The sequence below is a fragment of the Dendrobium catenatum genome, unplaced genomic scaffold (assembly GCF_001605985.2).
Source record: "Dendrobium catenatum unplaced genomic scaffold, ASM160598v2 fragScaff_scaffold_501, whole genome shotgun sequence".
NCBI classification, from domain to species: domain Eukaryota; kingdom Viridiplantae; phylum Streptophyta; class Magnoliopsida; order Asparagales; family Orchidaceae; genus Dendrobium; species Dendrobium catenatum.
This window is the reverse complement of record NW_021318963.1, coordinates 1,130,907-1,155,509: the sequence shown is the minus strand read 5'-3', so window position 1 is coordinate 1,155,509 and position 24,603 is coordinate 1,130,907. Positions and strand designations below refer to the sequence as shown.

The 24,603-nt window shown below is 37.0% G+C and overlaps 1 protein-coding gene across 1 annotated transcript; it reads left to right on the top strand.

Annotated features, from left to right (window-relative positions):
* The first annotated feature begins 7,679 nt into the window (after positions 1-7,679).
* Positions 7,680-23,989, top strand: LOC110095322. Its single transcript, XM_028694515.1, has 8 exons — positions 7,680-7,968; positions 8,382-9,189; positions 15,673-15,938; positions 16,035-16,106; positions 17,086-17,268; positions 18,629-18,969; positions 19,952-20,101; positions 23,551-23,989. The coding sequence occupies exons 2-8, from the start codon at positions 8,471-8,473 to the stop codon at positions 23,842-23,844; spliced, it is 2,025 nt and encodes a 674-aa protein (XP_028550348.1). The 5' UTR covers positions 7,680-7,968; positions 8,382-8,470; the 3' UTR covers positions 23,845-23,989.
* Positions 23,990-24,603: the final 614 nt, after the last annotated feature.

The window sequence follows — 24,603 nt, the reverse complement described above, 5'->3', positions numbered from 1 at the left end:
TTTTTTGTTGTTTACAAATGAAGGGAAAATGATAGAAGCCATTTAATAAATCCATTATGGATTTTGATATTGTTTATTCTTATTTTTTAAAAAGTAATTATATAATAACAATATTAGAATCGATTTTTAAGTATAAATTCATATAAATTCTTTTAGGGATTAAAAAGTTATAGAAAAATATTCATAAAAATAACTTATTTTATTTAAGAAATTATGGTGAAATTGGTTTGCAAAACAGACACCTAATTGTTTCAAAACCCCCCACTTGTATTGTCATGTACTAGTTTCTTAAGAAATTTCACCAGTGCCTATAAATCATTAAAAAAATTGTGAAACTAAAATATAATTATAGATATTTTTATGTGTAAAACAACTTGTGATTTGGACTTATAATAACTACTGAATAAATTCTTTATATATATAGGCAAAAATATATATTTTATTTTATTTAGTTATGACACATTTTATCATCATCACCCGACTGTTGGCATCTAACAACTACATATATAGACTTGTTTGAGTAAGAGCATTGAGATTCCCTAGTATCATGCTAAGAATAGCTAGGATTTCAAAAAGAAGATGGCATTCGGTCTCAATTTACCGATACATACTACTTACTAGAGAGGGTCGACACTCCTGAAAGCTCATAGTTCAGTATTCTTCACATGCGATCCCACATTTTCTCGGATTGAAACAAACCTCATCTACCTTACTGTCACGCGACCAGACATTGCTCATGCAGTTCCTAAGAAAGTAAGCTAGCGCCTCTACTTCCAAACGTAGCGCTCTATTCAAAGCTCAAAGCCGAAGTGCGTAAGCAAAGAAGCAATAATTATTATCTCATATATTCATCAAAATACAAATTTATATTACTTACTTCATAATTATGTATTCTCAAACTGAGAAGAAGAGCAAACAATTATACTCATATTGATTATTTCATCTGACTTAGGCCTTATGTGTTTTTTTGCCTTCTCTTTTTCGGTTTTACACATAAAAATTTATTGTATTACGTTCTTTTTTGTTATCTGTGTGTGTTTGATCTTCATAAAAAGCTAGGACATAAAAATGCTCTCTATCACTATTAATATTATAGTAAACAATGGTCACAAGGGCTCTTAAATGCTAAATGAAACAAATGATTCAATATGAGCTATCTTATGGATTATTATTAAAATTTTGGCTCAATTTACCAAAATGCAACTCATAATATATTATAAATACAGCCTCATCAACCACACAAAGATAGACTTAAATTCTGAAACAACTTGAAAATCATAAGAACTCTAAAGCTCTATCTTATGTTCGACGCTGATGATCACCTCTAGGCAACACCAACACTTAATTGTCATTGCCTTACTGTTATTGCCTGGTTGCCACCATATGACCGCCATTGCCCGACCATTAACATTTGTTCACTATCACCCAACCATCTGACTACTGCAGGAAGACTCAACCTCATTCCAAGAGGAAGAAGATGTAGAGTAGCTGCTAAGATTTTTAGGCAAAAAAAGTCAAGAGCAAGCTAGAGGGCAAGAATGTTCAGTGGTTGGTGCAACATAAAAAAAAAAAATGAAAAGGAAGGATAATGGAAGGTTTCAACGATTACTGGAGAAGGCTGGAACGATCCCTTAGGCTTCTTTCGCCTTAAATGTCGAGAGGAAGGTCGTGTGAAGAAGAATCACACATGAGGCAAGTAAAAATCGTATAATTTTCATTACTAGATAGAGAGTTGTGGGCTAGGAACAATTATTACGTCCTCCGACCGAATGAGAGAAGCATTCGGTTCGCAGGCAAAAATCCCGCGGTACCGAGGTGTACCGAGTTTTTCAAAAAACTAGGTACACCTCGGTACCGTGGGATTTTTGCCTGCGAACCGAATGTTTCTCTCATTCGGTCGACCGAACCAAATAAAACTTCGTGGGCTAGGGACCTTGTTCGGTTTGCTCGCAAAGAAAAGAGGAAAAGACTTGTCGCGTGTAATATGGCTTTGGTTCGAGCCTAAACTAAGCCAGACTAATTCGTAACAATATCACATTCATATAATATCTTAAATCTTCAAATAAGTATCGAAACAATCAATCAATAAATTAGATTCACAATCATATAACATATTTTAATTTTATGTCAATAATAATTATAAAAGCTTCGTTTAAGCTATTTGATCATTGATACATCCTCAACAAATTATTTTGATCGGGCACAAATGTTGGAGCAAAATCAAGTTGGAAACTTCTGAAATTAAATTTGGGATCATCAGTACTCCAATTTCACCAAACTTATAGTAGAACTGAATGCTTCGAGAATACGAACTCAACGACACAAAATTCGACTCAATCCAAGTCCAAACGGGCCCAAATCAAGGGTTAGAAGCATTGTTGGAAGGTTCGAACCACAATTCGGATTATCAAACGGTTTCCAAACATAATGTGCTTATAGTCAAATCGAGCGACTAAACGAGACGAATCCAACGAGCCCAATATCATTAAAATTTGGCATCACTAAGACATTCAAATGTCAATCAAATGGTCCATGATCAAGGGATTCAACATCGGCCGTCCATCCAACCACTCCCTATTTACCCTTGATCTCTTAACTATTTACGGGTCATGTCACTCCAGAAATCTATAAATAGACCCCTCATTTCTCTTGAAAGGGGACGAAAACAAGAAGAGAAGAAGGAATAAGAGAAGGAAGAAGCTCCTCCTCGACCACTGCCGGACTTCCGCCGGACCACCATTTGATGCCCTCATCTCCGTCGGACCACCGCCTGACGTCGTTGCTCTGCTGGACCACCACTTCAGGCCCTATGCTCCAACAGAAAACCACATGAGGCCTGAACTTCTGTCATACCACAATCTGAGGCCCAGACTTCTGCCGGACCACCACTTGAGGACCACAATCTGAGGCCCAGACTTCTGCCGGACCACCACTTGAGGCCCTGTGCTCCACTAGAACACCACCTGAGGCTCGAACTTTCGCCGGACCGTCGGACCACTACTTGAGGCCCTAAGCTCCACCAGGCTACCACTTGATGCCCAGAGTTCTCCCAGAATAATGCCCTTCAACTACTATCTTTTTGACATCGGTCTCCTGGCAACTACGATCTTTTTGACCACGGTCTCCTGCCGATTATGATCATTGTGATCTCTGTCGCCTACTATGATCCTTCCGACCTACATCGCCTGACAACGGTCTTTCTGACCTCGGTCTTTCTAACCTCGGTCTCCTACCAATTATGATCTTTCAGACCCATCTCTCCTGCCGACTACGGTCCTTCCGACCTATATCACCTACTATGGTCCTTCTGACCTCCATCACCAGACAACGATCTTTCTGGCATCCATCAGACGCTAAACTTTATATTTCTCTACTGCCGTGAATACTCTAGAACACAACAGTTTGGCGTCGTCTGTGAGAACGTGGTTCCCGACTGGGCGACAATTTTTACTCCAACCTCAAAAGGTCATTCATGTCAACTTCCTGACATCAACTATTGCTGCATTAATTTTATGGAATCAAATCCGGGGGGCGGGCAACCTTGACTCCAACTATGGTCAAGAAGATCCCTCTAATACTTTTCAAAATCAAGATGTTATATCAAAAAACTTTTAGCAAATATCAGGATGCTTCCGATAAATTTCAAACCACATATAGTTCATACATGGACTTTTTCTCCTTGGGCAGGGTCTTAATCTCAACCCCAAAAAAGATAGTAATGGTCTAAATATGTACCATTCTTCATATTTGATTCGGGATACACGTGGTATTTGCCCCTCCCAATCAAGACAATATCAATCCCAGGGGATTTGATTCGACCTATTTCACACAGGTTAATATTATCAAGCAAAGGCTCTGTCATACAACCTCATATAGGTCTTACATCCTTAGTGTATTCTTTTGACCTCTTCCACACAAGTTAACGTCATCGATCAAATGCTCTGACATATAAACTCAGATAGGTCTTTACATCCTTCGTGGATTCTTTTGACCTCTTCCACACAGATTAAACGTCATCGAGCAATGATCTGACATATAACCTCGGATAGGTTTTACATCTTTGGTGGATTCTCTCAACATCTTCCACACAGGCTAATGTCATTGAGCAAGGCTTTGACATACAACCATGGTTAGGTCTTATATCCTTGGTGGATTCTATTAACCTCTTCCACATAGGTTAACGTCATCGAGTAAGGCTCTAACATACAACCTCGGATAAGTCTTACATCATTGGTGGATTCTCTCGACCTCTTTCATATAGGTTAACATCATCGAGCAAAGGCTCTGACATATAATCTCAGATAGGTTTACATCCTTGGTGGATTCTCTTAACATTTTTCATACATATTAACGTTATCTAGCAAAGGCTCTGACATACAACATCGGATAAGTCTTACATCCTTAGTGAATTCTCTCGACCTCTTCCATATAGGTTAACGTCATCAAGCAACGCTCTGACATACAACATTTGATATGTCATATATCTTTGATGGAATCTATTAACCCATGCCAAACTTTCGTCGGACTTCTCCATAAAGTTAAAATTTTAACCGACGTCGAACTTCTGACCGTCGCTGAACTTTTGTTGGGCTTCTACTAGACGCCAAGCTTCTTCCCTCACTAAACTACTGCCCCTTCATCGAAATTCTACTCGACGCTTAGCTCCCTCCCATCACTGGACTTCTACCCATCATGAGACTTTTATCGGAATTATACCCGAAGATATACTTCTACTTGACGTCGGACTTCTGACTGCCATCAGACTACTACCCGTCATCGGACTTCTGTCCGTCGATGGGCTTTCGTTGATCTTCTACCCGATGATGTACTTTTACATGACGTCGAACTTCTTTATGTCGTCGGACTACTACTCGTCCTCGAACTTCTACCCGTCGATGGACTTTCGTCGGCCTTCTACCCGACGTTATACTTCTATCAGACGTCAGACTTCTGCATGCCGTTGGACTAGTACCCGTCGTTGGACTTCTGCCCGTCGATAGACTTTTGTTGGTCTTCTACTCGATGTTGTACTTCTATCAGACATCGGATTTCTGCCTGCCGTCGAACTACTACCCGTCGTCGGACTTTCGTCGATCTTCTACCAGAAGATGTACTTATAGCCGACGTCTGACTTCTACATGTCATCGGACTACTACCCGCCATTGGATTTCTATCCGTCGATGGAATTTCGTTGATCTTCTAGCTGACGTTGGACTTCTGCCTGCTACCGGACTACTACCCGTCGTCAGACTTCTTTCCGTCAATGGACTTTCATTGGTCTTCTACCTGATGTCGTACTTCTACCTGATGTTGAACTCCTGCTTATCGATGGATGTTCGTCAGGCTTATATCCGACATTGAATTTCTACCTGTCGCCGTACTTCTCCATGACGTCAGAATTCTACCAGACGTTGAATTTATGCATATCATTAGACTTTTACTCGACGCCAAATTTCCACACTTAGTCGGACTTATGTCCGTCACAAGACTCCTACCCGACGTTGGATTTCTGCCTGTCAATAGTCTTTTCAACCTCCCTCCTTACAACGGTCTCTCCGACCTCCATCGCCAACCAACTAACATCAAAACTCTACAGGATTTCTCAAAGAAAGGAGGGAAAAGGGAGAATCTCCGGTCCTTCTTACATAGAGAGGGGCCTTGGGCCTGGACGAGGGATACCACCCATACAGGACCAAGGCAAGACCTCAATTGAAATTATGGAGGGATAAGAGAAGGTGCAAGAATTTCTTAACCCCAAGGGGAGTATTTATATGTAAGAGGGGGAGTTGGAGAAGTTGAGGGAGTTAAGGAAGTTATAAAAAAAAACTCTCTCATTAAAAAAAAAAATTATTATGTGGGCGGTTTACCAAAACTGCCTAGGATGCGGTTTAGAAAAAGAAAAAAAATAATAACTGTTCATAAAAAGAAAACAAGTAATAATAATTCTGTTTCGGGCAATTTCTTAAACCACGCCCTAATAGGAGGTTAAGAGCCGCATAATGCGGCTCTATTTAAAAAAAAAATACAAAAATTTTTGAAACTTTGGAGCCGTATTTCAATTGGAGAGCATGGGCAAAAAAAGTTTTAATTTTTTATTCTCATGCCATTCATATAGTTATGGAAATATATTTTTATGATAATGGAAAGAGAATTTTTATGATATCTATAAAAGAATTTGATTATATATATATATATATATATATATATATATATATATATATATAAACACACACAATACAAATTATCGATGCATATATTTTCGGACTCCTAGAGCTTTGACGTCCGAAAATAGGGGGGCAACTGACACGTCATCATGAAAACTCTTGGTCGGGCACGAATCTCGGCGCAAAAATCAAGTTGGAAACTTCATAAATCAAATTCGGAAGCACCTGAACTTCGATTTCAGTGAGCTTGTAGTCAAATTGAGCGTCTCAAAAATACGAACCCAACGACATCAAATTCAACTCGATCCGATCCCAAATAAGCCCAAATCAAGCCCCCGAAGTGCTGTTGGAAAGCTCGTACCATAATTTGAGTTACAAAATGGTGTCCGATTTTAACGAGCTTATAGTTGAATCGAGTGGCTCGACGAGACGAATCCAACGAGCCCAAGATCGCCGAATTCCGACATCACAAAGGCCTTTAAATGTCCAACTAACGGTGCACGATCGAAAGATTTAATATCAGCCGTCCATTCGACCACTCCATATTTGCCCCAGATCTCACGCCTATTTACAAGCCATGCCACTCCATAAAAACTATAAATAGAGCCCTCATTCCTCACAAGAGACTCAAGCAAGAAGAAGGGAAGAAGAAGAGAAGGAGAAGGAGAATCAGCTCCTCAACCACCGCCGGAGTTCTTCCCGCCGCCTGAATAAAGCCGAAATTCTGCCGGTTTTTAGCAGACGCCGGAACTCTGCACAACTTTCTAACTAAATTTCAATTTAGGAGAAACTCATTCTAATCTGATCGTCCTAACTTGTGGGACGAATCAGCCTTTTGTATCTCAAACGACACTAGTGGAACTTTTCAATTGGGCGCGACCTCGTGGTTTTTCCCCTTTTCAGGATTTTCCACGTAAAAATTATGGTGTTCTTTTATCTTCTATTTGTGTGTGCTGAATATTCGTACAACGCTAGGACGTAAAATTACAAACTCTACCGCTGCGTATATTCTAGCCCGCAACAATCCCGAAATTCACTAAACCCTAATTCACAGGGAAAATTATTCAGTGAGGAATACGAGCATGTTCGGAGATGAATCCGGACGTGTCACATCATCAGGGCCAACTACATCCGATAATATGACATGTCCGGATTCATCTCCAAATACATTTAATTTCTGCATAGAATAATCGAAATCCTACCCCGTACGAGATTTGCTCTTCGTCCGGTGACAAGGGTGCACCTGACAACTCCACGCCTTAATGATAACGTCTCAATCCTGAGCCCGATCCAATGAAGCTTTGCTATAACTACTAATTCAGCTTAATTTAACACTAACTAAATTATAAAACAAGAAATTGGACCTCGCATTCCAACTCATAAATAGCCGCGTGCACACAGAATTTGTGCCGACGGAGCGAAGGTGGCGAGCGGTGGCTATTTTGCTGGGTGACGTTATTAATTCCGTCTATGGTTTCCATTAGTTTCGGAGTGCTCATTCTAGGGTTTCTTTTATCCCTAATTCCGCTAATCACCAATCTCTACCATTTGCGGCCCGTCCTCTCCAACAAGCTTTAGGTCGTCTGAAGCACAAACGCCGTGGAGTGTACGTCGTCTTCTTCCTGTCATTGCCGCCGCTTTCGCTGCCTTCGCTGCTAACTCTTTTGTTTGTTTCCACCAGCCGGTGTGGGGAGAGGAGGAGGTGTTTTGAGTTGTGAGATGCTAGACTGAGAAAGCTCAGATTTGAGGGTCAGTGATTGTTTCGAGGAAGAAAGAAATACTGTTTCCCTTCACGCTATTAAAGGTGAGATTCGTTGGTTCTTCTGCCTTTTTTTTTTGGTTATCATGTTTTGGATTGGTTTTGATGGGATTATTGCTTTTCATTTATTTTTTATTTTTTATTTTAGAAGTTTTTTTTTTGTTTTTTTTTGTTTTTGTTGGATGCCTTTTAATTTGTTTCGGAAGGTTTTAAATTTCCCTTCTATTAATTGTGTTTCCTTTTGAGGAGGAGCTTTTGAGCTGTTTACAACTAAATATTTCGTCTCAGAAATCATTTTTCTTTGATGCGCATATTTTCTTGCTTTCCTCGTGTAGGCTATCTGTATTATTTAACAGTGGACTGCTATCATCATTGGTTTGCTCTTCATATTTTTAGTTGAATCTCTGTCGTCCGTTTCTGATTTTTTTTTTTTTTTTTGATAAATTTTTCTTCTTAAGGTTGGGTGCATTGAGAGTTATGAGATTTTATGACTTATGCTACTCTGGTCTCTGGAGTTTGATATCTAGAAGGATTCTTCCTCACTTTCATGGTTAAGATGCCCACATCATTATTTCCAAAGCAAAAGGGTTTGCAGACGTCTTCAGAACTTTTGGGGCGTAGCAGGAATGTTATTTTTGGCAGGACTTGGTTGTTCTTGTCGCAACCATTCTCGACTATTGGCCTTTTCCCTCAGTTTGGTGCCAATGCTGTGAAAAATGTGCATACAATTGATCAGAGAGCAATGTTTTCTGTTATTGGAACAATATCTCGCAAGTTTTTTACTCCTTCAGTGACCGACTTTCTTTGTCAATCCTGTGCAAAGCAAATTGACATCCTGCTCTCCGAGACCACAAAAAAATCTTTATTCACTGCATTCCAGCGAAATGCAATGTCTGCTTGTAGTTATGTAACAGGCAGAACGGAATCAGTTTCCCATAATCTTGGCCTCGGAGAAAAGACTAATGGGCATGCACATGGTATGATTCGAAGTGGTATTTGCAATTTTCACAACGGTCTTGATCATTACAGAATTATCAATGGCAGCCTACATAATGAAGTAGCAGGCGGTAGGAAATTGAGTTACTGGTGTGCATCGTCTGATGCTACTGAATTTTATTCAAAATTTGTGCCATGCTTTTCATTATGGAAAAAGGACTTTCGGCTGGCTTGTACTGCTCAATATTCTACAGGAGCTGCTCGGAATGTTTCTTTTGATGGCGTGCTACAGGACGAGCAGCTTGACAGCTCTGTAGTTGAGCAAAACAGGTATTTATATTTCTCATCCTTTTTTTTTTTGAAACATGTTAGTTTGGCAATATACATGTGTATATTGAATGTCAAATGCATTAGTGTAGTGGGATATGAAGTTTAGCATTGATTTTGAAGCAAGTGGGATTGTAAAACACAGTTCCTTTTTCCGAGCTTTGACTTATTTATTTGGTGAAACTTTTAAGGTGGATCATGTCTAAAACCATAAAATGATATTGCATCGTAAAGTTATGTTTCTACAATGGGGCTTTTTAAAGGCCTTATGTTGACTCCACACACTGAAAATGATTTTCCATGATATATTGTTTCATGTCATGCCTGATATGAGGATATATTTATTGAGGGAACTAATGTGCTGGCCCAACCCTGTTACAACTCCTGAAAAAGTCCCATACAAAGATGGGAGGTCTTGATCAACTATGACTTATTTCCTGGTCAGACAATAACCTTTTAGACTAGTTTAAGTCACAAATATTCTAATTGATTAGCTTATTTGATTGTGAGGGAATTAAGAAGTTTCTTAATCAAGAGGGAGTTGTTTAGGAAGGTTCTCACTTAAAGGGAATTAATTAGGAGATATTTCCTAATTGAAAATAATAGGTTTTGGGGCTGATTTGGAGGAGATTAATTAGGAAATGTTTCTTAATTGAGTAGGGCAGATTTTGTGGCTGATTTGGAGGGGATTAATTAGGAAATATTTTCTAATTGAAGTGGACATATTTGGGGGTTGATCTGAGAGAGAAATAATTAAGAAAATAGGGTAGATTTGGGAGGGAATTAGAGGAGATCTGTTCGGGTATTTGTTGTTTATTGTTTGCTTTAAATAGGTGATTTTCCTAGGGTTAGGGGTATGGGTTGTTTGCTGAAATTAGATTGTTCTTAGAGTGTTTGGGCTCTAGCCGGCGGCTAGAGATTTGGGAGAGCTGGATCTTCCTCTCAAATTGAAGATCCACTTGTATCTTGCCTTTTCTTTCATAAAACTTGTAAAAAAAAAGTGTTTCTGTGTTTTATTCCTGATTTTCTTGTCATTGGTTTTCTGAAATTGTTGAAATAATTTCAGCCAAGGCTTTTCCTAAATTTCTACAAGCACTTCCTATCATATTGGTTTCAACTTTCATAGCTGTTCGATTCGGGCACTCATGGCTAGAAGAAAAGTAGTAGTGGAAGGGTAGATCGGTCAATTGAAATAAGATTGTGTAGAAAAGACTTCAGATTTTAAAAAGCTATTTCCAGCCATCCATGAGAAGATCGATGAGAAGTTTGTCATCATGGAGGAGATGATGAGAAAGGTGCTCGAGTTCCAAACCAAATCTCTCATTGATGCATTCATTTCCTTAAAATATTACATACCTGAAATTGAGATTATATATGTTGAGGTATTAATTAGAGCTATGGTGTCTGTGAAGTTTAGAGAATTGGAGAGGGAAAAAGCTTATTTTTATTATACAAAATTATCTCTATTTATAGATATATACATGATATCTTAATAAAGAAATAAATAATTACAGAATCATGCATAATTGTCCTAATATAATTGATGAATTATGAGAATTGGAGAGGAAAAGTTTTTTTTATTACATGATTTCTCCTCTATTTATAGATCTATACAAGATACATTAATATAGAAACAGATAATTACAAAATAATTCTAATGTAATCCTTCCTAAATCAGCAGCTCGAATATGAAAAGAGTTCTGGTGTGAGTCGTGCGTCCCACGGATTGAACATTATAGCTGTTGGATTGGTTTGCTCTTTGAAATGATGGATTTTGACACTCCCCCTCAAGTTGGGAAGTATGTATCTGTCATTCCCAGCTTGGTTATCATTATGAGAAAGACAGCGTGATCCACTTCTTTGGTAAGGGTATCTGCAAGTTGATCTTTTGTTGGTACATGGTTGATACATACGAGTCCACTCTCCAATTTTTCTTTTATAAAATGTCGGTCAACTTCTATGTGCTTGGTCCTGTTATGTTGGATTGGATTGTGAGCTATGCTTATTGCTGATTTGTTGTCACAATATAATTTTATGGGTTTGTCCCATTTGATCTTCAGATCTTCCAAAATTATTTTTATCTATAGGACCTCACATATTCCCAGGGCCATAGCTCTATATTCTGCTTCTGCATTGGATCTTGCCACCACGTTTTGCTTCTTGCTTCTCCATGTGTTTAGGTTTCCTCCAAGGAATGTGCAATACCAAGAAGTAGATCTTCTGACCATTGGTGATCCTGCATAATCCGCGTTGGTGTATTCCTCTAGGGTTATTTCTTGGTCTCTTCTAAAGAGAATCTTTTTTTCTGGGTTACCTTTAAGGTAGTGCAGTATTCTATCTACTGCTTGCATATGAACCTATTTTGAATTTTGCATAAACTGACTGACCATACTTACAACAAACGCTATATCTGGTATGGTGTGGGAAAGGTAGATTAATTTTCCTACAAGTCTCTGGTAGGCCCCTTTTTCTACATCTTGATCTTCTCTTGCTTCCCCTATTTTAAGATTAGGTTCTACTAGTGTCGGTGCTGGTTTAATCTAGTTTACCTATTTTTTTTAGAAGATCTTTAATGTATTTTTGTTGTGAAATGAAGATTCATTTACTGGAGTGAGCTACCTTAATTCCAAGAAAGTATTTTAGCTTACTATGTTCTTTAATATCAAATTCCTTTGTAAGGTTTTTCCTTAGACTTTCTTTCTCTTTTTCATTATTTCTAGTTAAGATAATATCATCTACATAGACCAGTAGTATGGTAACTTCCCACGAGTCTAAGTGTTTAAAGAATAGTGTATGATCCCCTTGACTTTGTTTATACCCATTAAGAAGCATGAATTTTGAGAATATTTCGAACTAGGGCCTTGGCGATTGTTTGAGCCCATGTAGAGCCATTTTTAATCTGCACACCTTGTTACCTCCGAATTTTTACTTAAACCCTAATGCTATTTCCATAAATATTTCTTCCTCCAGATCCCCATGTAGGAATGCATTTTTTACATCTAATTGTTCCAAATGCCAGTTGTACTTGGCTGCTAATGAGAGTAGTATTCTGATAGTGTTCATCTTTGCTACCAGTGCAAAGATTTCTTGGTAGTCAATGTCATATGTCTGAGCATACCCTTTTGCAACTAGTCTTGCCTTGTATCTTTCCAGTGTGCCATCAGCTTTGTATTTTATAGAGAACACCCATTTGCGGCCGACTTGTTTTTTTCCTATTGGTAAATTGATCTCCCATGTATTGTTCTTTTATAGGGCCTACATTTCATATTTCATGGTATTTTTTTAATTTTTATCAGATAAGGCCTATTCTTAGAAATATGAATATATTCTAGTCATCTAGTGTAACCAGGAAATTTTTGTGTGAGGATGAGAAGTTGTTGAAGGATATAGAGTTGGTTATAGGATATAAGGGAGGTGGTGAGCTTACCTTCCACGAGATGATTTAGATCCTTGGATCTGCTTTGGAGCATTACTCAGCTTGTACGCCAGGATAAACCTTCCCAAATCTAATGACGGCTTTGCCATTTGTTTCCCTATCTTGGGTTTTGGGTTGGATTGGTTTGAGGTGGTGGAAGGTTAAGAGGTGCTAGTTCATTTCCCTAATCTTCCTCAAGTTCAGCCTCCCCCTGAAGATGAGATTTTGAAAAATAGAAATTTTGTTCATCAAAGGTAACATCAATAGAGACAAGGACCGGTCCAGCCGGTCCAGGCGGGACCGGCCAAGTCGCGAAACAGGCGATCTGTTCGCCTGGGCGGAGGCCGCGCGCACCGCGTGCCTTGCGGGAGCCGAATAGGAAGCTTTTTTGGGAAAATTAAGAGGGGAATTTGAATGTAGGGACTGTTTAGGGATTTCCTTTTGATTTGTATGCATTAAATAGTAGATTTTCCTAGGGTTTGATCATCTTGAATTTGGCTGAAATTTGAGATCTCTTAGATTTAGGTTTTCTTTGGGCTCTAACGGCGTCTAGAGATTTGGGAGAGATCGATCCTCCTCTCGAATTGAGGATCAATTGTATCTTTGTTGTTTTATTCATCTACTAATGAAATATAAGAGTTTTTCTTCGTTTTTTCTCAGATTTCTCGTGTAACTCCTGTTTTTTCTCTGTTTTTGGGCTGTTTCCTGCTGTGGACAACAATAAATCTGCTGGAGTTTACTGATTTTGGCTAGGAACACTTGTGAATCCAAGTGTTTCCTATCAGTTTGTCTTGTGGGTGGATGCTAACAATTATAACATTTTTTGATAGCTGAATAACCAACAAAGATGCATTTGAGTGCTCTTGAATCAAGTTTTCCTTTATCCTAGCTATGAATATGAATATGAGCAGTGCGCCCAAAGATTCTGGGTGTAAGATTATGATGGGTTCGAAACGGGGTAAAATGAGGACAAAATCTCAATTGGAGTTTTGAGTCCTAGGGTTGTTGAAGGTAGTTGGTTTATGATAAGTTGCAGTTAGGAGGGCCGTCCTCCCAATAGGATTTGGGTGTATTGTAGTGAAATAAGAAAGCTCGGGTGGAGGCTAGAAGGTGACCGTTTTTTCTCTCTACAGTCCCATTTTGTTGTGGGGTGTGAACATATGACTTATGTATGATCCCTTCACTTTGGAAGTAGGAGAAAGGGTTTTGGTTGAAATAGTATTTAGCATTATCAGAGCGAAATCTCCTTATTTTTACCCTGAATTGATTTTTGATAAGGGTATAAAAAATGGGAAGAATAATACTAACATCAGATTTATTTTTGAGGAAATAGATCCAAGAGACTCTAGTGCAATCATCAATGAATGATACAAACTATTGTGCCTCAGAGATATTGGGGATTTTTTAGGGTCCCATATATCACTCTGAATAAGGTAGAAAGGGATATCACATCTCTCATTTTTATTTGGGAAGGAAGTTCTTTTATATTTAGCTAACTCACAGGTTTCACAATGAAAATCTTTATTTTTTAATTTCTGAAAAAGTTGTCGATACATATGTCTTAGGACATCAAAAGATGTGTGTCCTAATCTATAATGATGAAGCCAAATAGTGGAATTCTTATCAATTAGGGATAACATAGAGCATCTATTTTTACTTTGGTTTAGTCTTTCCAGGTAGTACAATCCTGCTTTCTCCTTAGCAAGTCCAATCTTCTTACCCGATCACAGATGAGAGAAATGGTTTCGTTAAGTGGTGATGTCTCCTCTTTGCCGAGGATCTGGACTCTAATCTGATCAAATTATGCATTTAGTCCTGCAAGAAAACCATAAACTCTATCATTTTTAGTAAAGTTCTTTAGGATCACAGCATCTTCCGGACATCTGGTTTCTATTCATCTGTAGTGATCAAGTTCTTGCCATAGATTTTGTAGAAGGGTGGCATACTTCGTCACGATCTTATTCCCTTGCTTTGGGCTTCCAACTTTGACTTTAATTTTAAAGATTTGAGCCGCATCATGAGTTTTGGAGAAAGTCTGCTTGGCAGCATCCCATATGTCATTTGCAGTGGAAAGGAATATAAATGTATCGTTAATTTCTGGAGTTATGGAATTCCACAACCATGACATAATCATGGAATTTGCTTCATCCCATGCCCCAAAATTAGGATCTCCTCCTTTTGGTCCTCCTCCAAGGAGGTGAATATGTGATGTATTTTTCCTTTTCCTTTTAAGTAGGTCTTCACAAATTGAGATCACTTTAAGTAATTCTTCCCATTTAGTCGATAGGAAGGTTGCTTGCTTTGGAGGTCACCCCATCCTTCTTGGTGCATCATAGGATCCTCATATTGGTCAGTGCTTTGGGAGGAATTAATTTATGACATTTTTGTGTCAAATGATAATAATGAAGACTATCTGTACGATCTTGGTTAATAAATCGAACCTAGCCGAGTCTTTAAAAGACTTAGTTCGGATAGTAGCTAGGGCGCAGGCCTTCTACAACAACATTGGCACAGCTCCGCTCCGTCGTCTGTCAGTAAGGGGCTCCGTCTGCGGCAAGGGTTTATCTGGCATCTATCGTTGCAAAGCTCCGTTGGCGAGGTTTCTTCTTCCTTTGGCTAGGCTCCGTCCGTTTCTGCTTATCCGAGCAAGATAGGGAAATCGGAGGAGCGTCTGAGCAACCGTCTTCAAGCTGTTTGTTCTTGTTTTTCGATGTCCGAGAGAACGTCTTCTCCCAAGCGGCTTCTTCTGTTCCCGAGTGATCGTTTTCTCCTATGCCGCTTCTTCCTAAGCTTGACCGAGAGATATGGCTAGGGTGACCGAGAGTCGATCGGCCCTTTTTGCGTCGAGGCTTCAGTTTGCCTTCCGCTAGGTTCCATTGGCTTCGGTAAGACATCTTCCCGCTTGCTCGGCTTCCGATGACTTCCTCTTTACTTCGTTCTTGTCTCTAATACCATGTTGAACTTTGAGAATCAGAGAGGAAAAGCTTTTTTTATTACATGATTTCTCCTCTATTTATAGATCTATATAAGATACCTTAATATGGAAACAAATAATTACAAAATAATTATAGTATAATCCTTCCTAAATCAGCAGCTCGAATATGGAAAGAGTTCTGGCGTGAGTCATGCGTCCCACGGATTGAGCACTGTAGCCGTTGGATTGTTTTGCTCTTTGAAAGGCTGGATTTTGACAATAATCCTTCACGAATCAGCAACCCAAATATGGAAGGTGATCGACGTGATCCATGCGAGCCTTTCACGGATACCCATCCTGGCCGTACGATTGAGATGTTAACACTCCCCCTCAAGCTGGAGAATACAAATCTTTTATTTCCATGTTGGTAATTAGTTCTAGAAAAGTAGAGTTATCAAGTTCCATGATGCACCATAGAGTTATCCATTTATTTAAAACTTTGGGAGAAATTTGCTTCAGATATTGCAGCGGCAAATGATAGTGATGAAGGTTATATGAATCAAGCCTGGAATGTGCAGGGCATCAATGAAGGTTGTGTTGAATGTGTTGTATAGTAGCCCTCAAGATATCAGAAATAGCAATAAAATCTGGTGGTGGGATAGCATAAAAGTGGATTAATTATCTTTCGGTTCTTTCTCCCTCTCAATTCTCAAGAGAAGGCCGACAATGAAGGCACGATAGTAGAAAGAAAAAAATGTTTTTAGGGTTGCAACAAACTTTAGGATTAGCGGCAGAAAAAAGGTCTCAAGCGGTTCAAAACTCAACACACAAATCTCCTCATGTCAGATCGAGCCAACTTTCAACCCAATGCAAATCAGTGATCTGACTCCACCCAAATCGATACCGTACAGGCGCACACGAGGCCTCTGATTCCTCTAGTTTGATTGTAGAAATGAGTGCAAGTCTTGTACTCTTGTTTGTCTCGCCCTAGACCCTCACGAGAGGAAACTCTCAGCTCTTTTCATACGCACACAAGAGGAGGTATTGTGCTTGAATTCTCTTGCCGGTCTTGGACGCATGAAGGAAGTAGGACCAATATTCATTAGAATTCTAACAATGAAGGCCTGCAGAATGATCATTATTCATCAGAATTCTGACAATGGAGGTTGGTGGTGGGAACCTATATTCTTTAGATTTCCAGCAATGAAGGCTGGTGGTGGGAACTTGTATTACTCAGAATTTTGTTAATGTAGGCAGGTGGTGGGAACTTGTATTCCTCAAAATTCTAGTAATGAAGGTTGGTGGTGGGAACCTATATTTCTCATAATTATGGCAATGAAGGCCGATGTTGGGAATATGTATTCCTCATAATTCCTGCAATGAATGTTGGTGGTGGTACGCACGAATTATCTCTTTAGGCTCTGATGCCATGTTAAATTCAGAGAATTTAAAAAGAAAAAAAGGCTAATTTTATGATACAAAACTATTCCTATTTATAGATCTATACATGATATCTTAATAAAGATACAAATAATCCATAATTGCCCTAATATAATGCTTCTTAAACCAGTCACCCAAATATGGAAGGAGATCGACATGATCCATGTGAGCCTTCCACGAATTCCTATCCTGGCCTGGGATAAAGTGTCAATGGACGGCTGGGATTTAACAGAGATTGGCGTGCCCACGGATTCTCATCCTGACCATGGGATCAAGTGTCAAGGGATGGTTGGGAGTCGTGTTCAACTTCATGGTTTTCAATTTTATAAATCATCGATTTGGATTAAGGTTTTGCATGATTGGAAGATCACTAAAGAAGATTGCTTTATTATTTATTAGTGAGCTATGTATCTAGTTTTACAGTTCATTTTTAAAAAAATAGGTTATCATTAATTGTTCATGCACTATGTGAAATGCTCAAAACATTGGGTTCATCATGATTAGGGTCAATTTTTATGCTTATATAGATGAACCGTGCATGTTGGATTTAGCTTGGTCCTGTATATTTGCCACACGCGACCATGCAACATAATAATTTATGGTAGATAAATTTCAGCTCCATCAGAGTTTATTTATTTATTTATTATTGTCTCTTGTTTATTTTCTCTTGTCCGAACTTACAGGATAAGAGATGACTATATTCTGTGTAAACTGCTACTAATGCTAAATGCTGATTTGGTTCAACTTAAAGCAGTCTCTTGCAGAAAACACGAACAAAGTTTCAATTTCTGTGGAGAGTCCTGAACCATTGGAGGGTTTTTGTTCTTTAAAGTGACTGTTGTTTTGTTTATATTTATTTTTCCCTGTTATTGTTTTCCGACTTCTATTTATATTTCAAATGATCAATCTTGTAGGCTTCATATATTTTTTTACATCTAGCGACTCCCAACATGCATATTTAACCATTTCACCATGTGGGTCCATTATGTGTTTCCTATGGAACTTGCTGTTGAATTATTGATCGACCATTAAAGTACCGACCTCTTTTTCTCTCCTCTTTGTTTCTTTTGGAGAGTTCTTACATAGTAATTAACTACTACAGGAATGCCAAAAAAAATACTTTATTTGTAATTTTGGCTTAGATAAATGCTAGTTACATTCATAATGTGTATTAGACTTCTCCTCACTGAGATCCTCTACCCATTTTATCAGATAAAATTTGCTTAATGATACTAAGAATCTTTAAGTTCTACTCAAGAAATATATTTGATCATTGCTTTTTGGCTTTCTAGCTGTATTTAAGCATCAAAGGAGATTCTAAAGCCTTGGATATTTTTATGTCTAATTATTAGATATTTTCATTTTCTTAGGAGCTCACTGCCTTCTGATTTATATATAATTAACCGACCCAGATCTTAAAATTATTAATCGAAATGTGGGCCCCTGTTCATTTACTATTTGCTAACTTTTTCATTATTATCTATGCTCCCTCAAAATAACCAATGTCCTGCTCTTTGATGAATTTACAGAACTTGTCATTCTAACCATTGAGTTCCTAAATTAAACTTATTTAAGATACACATATAATACCTTTTGAAATCAAGCAAATTACATATTTTTCTTCTACCCAAATAACTTTATATTGAGTGATCCGATATTATACCTACAAGTTTGAACTGTTTTCCACAGGAAGTCACTCGGGGATAGATCCTTGAAGCTGCTTTCTGGTTCATGCTATTTTCCACACCCAGATAAGGAAGCAACCGGAGGAGAAGATGCACATTTCTTATGTGATGATGAGCAAGTAATTGGAGTTGCAGATGGTGTTGGTGGCTGGGCAGATCTTGGTGTTGATGCTGGACAATATGCTAAAGAACTTATGTCAAATGCTGTATCTGCAATACAAGATGAACCAAAGGGGCTGATCAATCCTTTGAGGGTGTTAGAGAAAGCCTACTCTCGTACTAAAGCTAAGGGATCATCAACAGCTTGCATTATTGCTCTCACCAATCAAGTTAGCTGAATTTTTATTTCAATGCTTTAGCATTAACTGGCTATTACCTTTTTTTTAACCCCGACAGTAAATTCTAGTGTTCAATGGATGCCACATTAGTTGTTTAAAACAAGTTTCATTGACAATATAGACGTGTGGATGAATGCCTTTTGATTTGGTAATAATTAGAGCATAATGAAGCACAAACACTTTTAGTGGTCTCCATTTTCTAAAGAAATATTCTGACACTACTTGGATCACTCCTTAAAGCTTCCTGGAAATATCTTTGCATATCATGAACATGTGATTTACCTGTTGCAAAAGAACTGTCATTTTAAATAAGAGAATTATGATTTTACTTTTACTTTTTTAGAATTCTAAATAACTATGCAGTGATTATATATATATATACATACCACTCAATCACCCCTATGATCATAACTCCTATAACCAACTAAAGTTTCAATGCTTAGGTAAATGATGTTGTGGCATGTTATTATTATGCCTGCGAAAGACATTATACTTTTAGTGTGTACTGGTTTTTAACAGATATATACATGTATAATTTATGTATACAAGCTACATTTTTTTATACCTGTGCGGACATGCTAGTCTATATAGATGGAGTTTCTCTGTGGGTAGGGATCCTTGTATCCTACTGACTCATTTCAACCTATCCACCTTGTGATTTATTGCATGTCATATCAAAACCATTTACATTTCTGTATATTTTGTGTAATGTATCCTAAGTAGCCGGCTTATGTGTTTACTATGGAGTGTTTGGTGATGACCGCCTATATGGAATTTTTTACTGTCTTTTCATAGTAACACTTGTTTTATCAAAGCAGCTGCTTCATATCAACTAAAGCGTCCCAAGAATTTTAGTTCATTTTAAGAAACCTATGATTGCTTTATAAAGTATGTAAAATATTTTTGTCCTGATTAAAATATTGTAAATATTCTTTATTCTACTAACTTTTACTTTGTCCACTCTTTTACTTAGGGGATTCATGCTGTCAATCTTGGGGATAGTGGATTTATAGTTGTCAGAGAGGGTTGCACTATCTTTCGTTCTCCGGTTCAACAACATGATTTCAATTTTACTTACCAACTTGAGAGTGAAAATGGCAGTGATCTTCCTAGTTCGGCTCAGGTTAGTTGCTATGCCATTTTATACTCGCTTTCTTGTGTTTCCATTAAGAGTAAATGATTGAATTGGTCCTCTTTAACTTTTTCTGAAGGATAGAAGTACTAATTTGATCCATTGACTTCTTTATTTTGAATCAAATTAGTTCTTACATGGGATCATTTAGGTCCCCATTTTAAAAAGTCAAGGGACAAAAATGGGGCTTTTAAACAATTGGGAGCCATTTTGATATTTCATAAAAAAGTCCAAAGATTTTTTTGATCATTATCTCTTTCCATAAGCGCTGCTCACTATAACTGATATTTCAATTTCTTTAACAAGTCATAGTTCCGTTCAGATTTAGCAAAAAGTTGTCGGTTTTTGTAAATGCTTGCATCTTTCTATGTTGCCGTGGTCCTAATATTTCTGGTCATTTATACTTTTTTTTTCGAAGAATGTTAACAAGATTGAAGAATTCGCTGGTGCATTGATGTATCCTGTCTCTGTAGTATTAATAGTTGGCCAAGCCTTCTATAAATCTATCCATTAACATATGTATAAACCCAGTGGGTTGTCGTGAAACTATTTCTTTCATATTTTTGCCTTAATATCTATACTACTATTATAAAAATCAAGTAATCAACTGAGTTTCTTCCCAAACAAATCCTACCCTTCCATTTTAATTATTTAAATAAAATCTTGGCCTTTGATTTTATTACATTATTATGATAAATTGATAAATTTAATTATAATTAATATATAATTAATTTTAATTTGGTATTATTTTATGGCTAAATTAAGCAAATAAATTTTCGGTTATCCCTTTGTATTCGCCCATGACTTCGGCCAGCCCTTCATATTCACACCTAAATTCTTTTTGGATAATTTTCATTTAGCAGAACAAATAAATTTTTTATTAGTTAATAAAAGCTGGTTAGGCACTAATAATTTTCCTCTTAGTTAAAAAGTCAGTTATGCCCTAATAAATTTACTATTAGTTAATAAAAGACGGTCACACCCTACCCTTCATATTTGTGTGCTATTGTTCGCCTTTACCTAGCTTTTCTTCTTTCCCGTTTCCGCCATCTTCTCCAGTAGCTTATATGTCAGCCTCATCAACTAAGTTAATTTTCTCGGCATCTTAAACTTTCGGTTGTCGTAACATTATAACTCCTATGATTACATTTCGGAGTGTTTAACTTCTCAGTTAAATGTTTTTCCCTCTCTATCATATGTACTTCTGTTCTCCCTCTAATCACCTGATATTAAATCGTTTTTTTGGCATTTACACCTCAATGCCACTTCGCATTCCACTTCGCCGCCAAATCACATTCAACTTCTTGCACCATGAGTAAAACGGTTGAACTTTATTCCAGTTGGAATCTCCATTAGAGTTCAATAAAACCGATAAATTTCTTACATTTGAAACGAAATTTACATCTACCAAAAGACTCTAACGAGTTTTTCATAAGCTATGCCTTGATTTCCATAATTGAGCTCTCTACTCTTCTTGTTTAAAAAAACAGATAATATTTTTATAAATTTATGTTTGCATGTGCGCTGATTGTTTTTTTAAAGTTTCATGATGATATTTTTTTATTGCTTTTGCTACTTTTATTGTGGTAGTGGATAGAAAATATTCATTCTGCTATGATTCTATAAGTTGTAATGTGGAAATTGGTGCCCTCATTTGATTCATGAGCTTGCTTGGCTTCTTCAACTGTTAGAACAATGATTTAAGTTTTCTTTGTTGGTATTAATGAGAGGGGCAACCATTTGGCTGTAGAATGGAGTGACTTTAGTATGTAATAGGTATTTGAAAGTTTTGCAATTGAAAAGGGGTGTGACCTTCTCAATTATAGTTGAATGACGATAAGATCTACATCATTAGGATTCATTTGGTTGATTGCAGATGTAAATATGCTGATAAGACCTTCTCAAATATATTTTGTTATTATTAGTAGCTGTGTAACACTGACCATACATCCAAGAATTTTCAATTATAAAAAGCAGTTGTAGATGGACCTTAGTTCAAATTTTTTTGTATTTGTTATAGAAATTCTTAGAAATGATATTCGAAGTTAGGAGCCTAGATGTATGATTTTTGCATATATATATATATATATATATATATATATATATATATTAGTTTTTTTGTTCAATCAATTTTATTAGAAATAAAGTGCTACCTATAAATGAATTTATGATAGAATTGAGAATCTTAGATGTATCATTTAGAAGAATGGAGATATATATTAAGACATCACCAATAGAGTTGAGGGGTACTTAAATTGGAGAAATGCCTCAAAAGTATTATGTGATAAGAGGATATCATGGAGATTTAAGGATAAATGTTATAAAATTACAATTAAGCTGATGATTTTATATGAGTTTAAAAGTTGGATATTAAAAAATCATTGATATCTAAGTTGAGGGTGGTAGAAATGTGAATGCTAAGATTGATGTGTGACAAAACTATTGAGGTTAAATTAAAAAATTAGTATATATTGGAGTAGCAGTTGGAGTAAAATCTATTGAAATAAGATTATTGAAAATAGACTTAAATGATTTGGGTATGTATATCAATAATGCATCTATGAGATGAGCAGATAATTTTAGTTTGAGGAGGATTAGGAAGGAAACATAGTAGACAATATATATGTATTGCTTCTTTTACTAGATTATCATTGAAATCGGATTTATATTGGATTTTATGCTTGGGCTTGGAATTTTCTTGGTCTCTTCATTTTCTGGAAAATATTAGTGAATTACTGAAATCATGTGGCTCCAGCAAACAATGGCAACGTATATCCCACTTTTGCATGCATAAGAGTTCATTCTCTAGTTATTTTTTCAACAGGCAGTGATTCATCAAGAAACCTCTTTTCCTCAAAAGAAATCATAAATCTTAAAAGCTTATTATAAAGGACGACGCGCTTTTGGTTCTGGTAATGTGGATTACATAATGTGATTGATTTGACTAGTTTCGTGAAGAAAAATCCTGATAATTTTTTTATTGTTACTTGGCCACATCTTAATGATCTTAAATCATAGGCGGCAAACCATAGACAATAGAACAGAGTACAATGAATTTAGCTTTTTGTGATATCTGTGAAAGGATAAATTATTGTGTGGACACCGGAATGTCTAAAGGCGAATCAAAACCAGTCACATCACCCGGTGTGTGATACACAATGGTATATAGCTGCGGTACACAGCAAACGGGTGACGTGGCGCGTTATGATTCGTTTTAATTCCAATTTTTTCAAGTTGTCCTATTAACTTGGATGATATTTAAATATGATTATCATTTTTTTGCTTCTTTATGATTGACATTAATCACGTTTGACTTGGAAGATTATGATATTTCCTGTTTTCAATAATAGAAATTAAAATCTCTCTACTTTTTTCCCTAAAATTAAGTTGATGTCGAGTAAAAAAATAACCATTTTTCGATTTTCAAATGATTTGAGCAGGTGTTTACCTTCCCTGTTGAATCCGGCGATGTCATCGTTGCCGGAACAGATGGATTATTCGACAATCTGTACAATACTGACATAAATGCCATTGTTGTTCATGCTGTGAGAGCCAGGCTTGGACCGCAGGTGACCGCTCAGAAAATAGCTGCACTTGCTCGCCAGCGAGCTCAAGACAAGAACAGGCAAACGCCATTTTCGACGGCCGCTCAGGATGCCGGATATCGCTACTATGGAGGCAAACTGGATGATATTACAGTCGTCGTCTCGTATGTCACTTTCAACACTGCTTGAGGCTATTTCTTTATTTTCCTTTTTTTTTTCTTTAAATTTTGTACAGCTTTTGTAGATAGAGTTAGAGGAGATCAGAGCATCAAAAGATATAGAACTTACAAACATAATTTGAAAAAAAGAGAATTTCCCTTTTATCTATATTTTATGTTTATGTTTGTAATTTCATTCTGACATCAGGATCAAGGAAAAATTATTCCGTGCGGTCACCGAACGGCATCCAGAGACGAATGAGAATGTTTCATGTCATTTTTTTGTTGCGTATTGCTCAATATTGGGTGACGTGGCATTCTGATTTGTCTCTGGACTGTTCGGTGACCGCACATAATAAGTTCTCTAGGACTACGGCTTCGTTTGTGACAATTTTTTTTTCTGCTTTTTAGTTAAAAAAAATTATTTCAAAAAAAAAATTATCCTAAAATAATTATTTAAAAAAGTGGTAAAAAAACTGTTCCAAAATGAAGCCTAGAAGTTGATTTGTAAAGTGATTATGCTTTCTTATGAATGTTTCCTTTATGATTTTATCTCCCTGCAAACTAAAGCCATTGGGTTCCTTCTTTTTATGAGTTAGGGTATTGAGTGTAAAATAAGGTAGATTTTAGAATTTGAAAATTTAGCCGTTTGAATGACTTAATTTGAATGCAAATAATTTTGAGAGAATTTGAAATCCGACCATTTTGAGCGAATTTTAACTGCACAATTTGGATAAAAATGGTGTAACATATTTAATCAAACAATTTAAAAGTATTTTTAATATGTTAT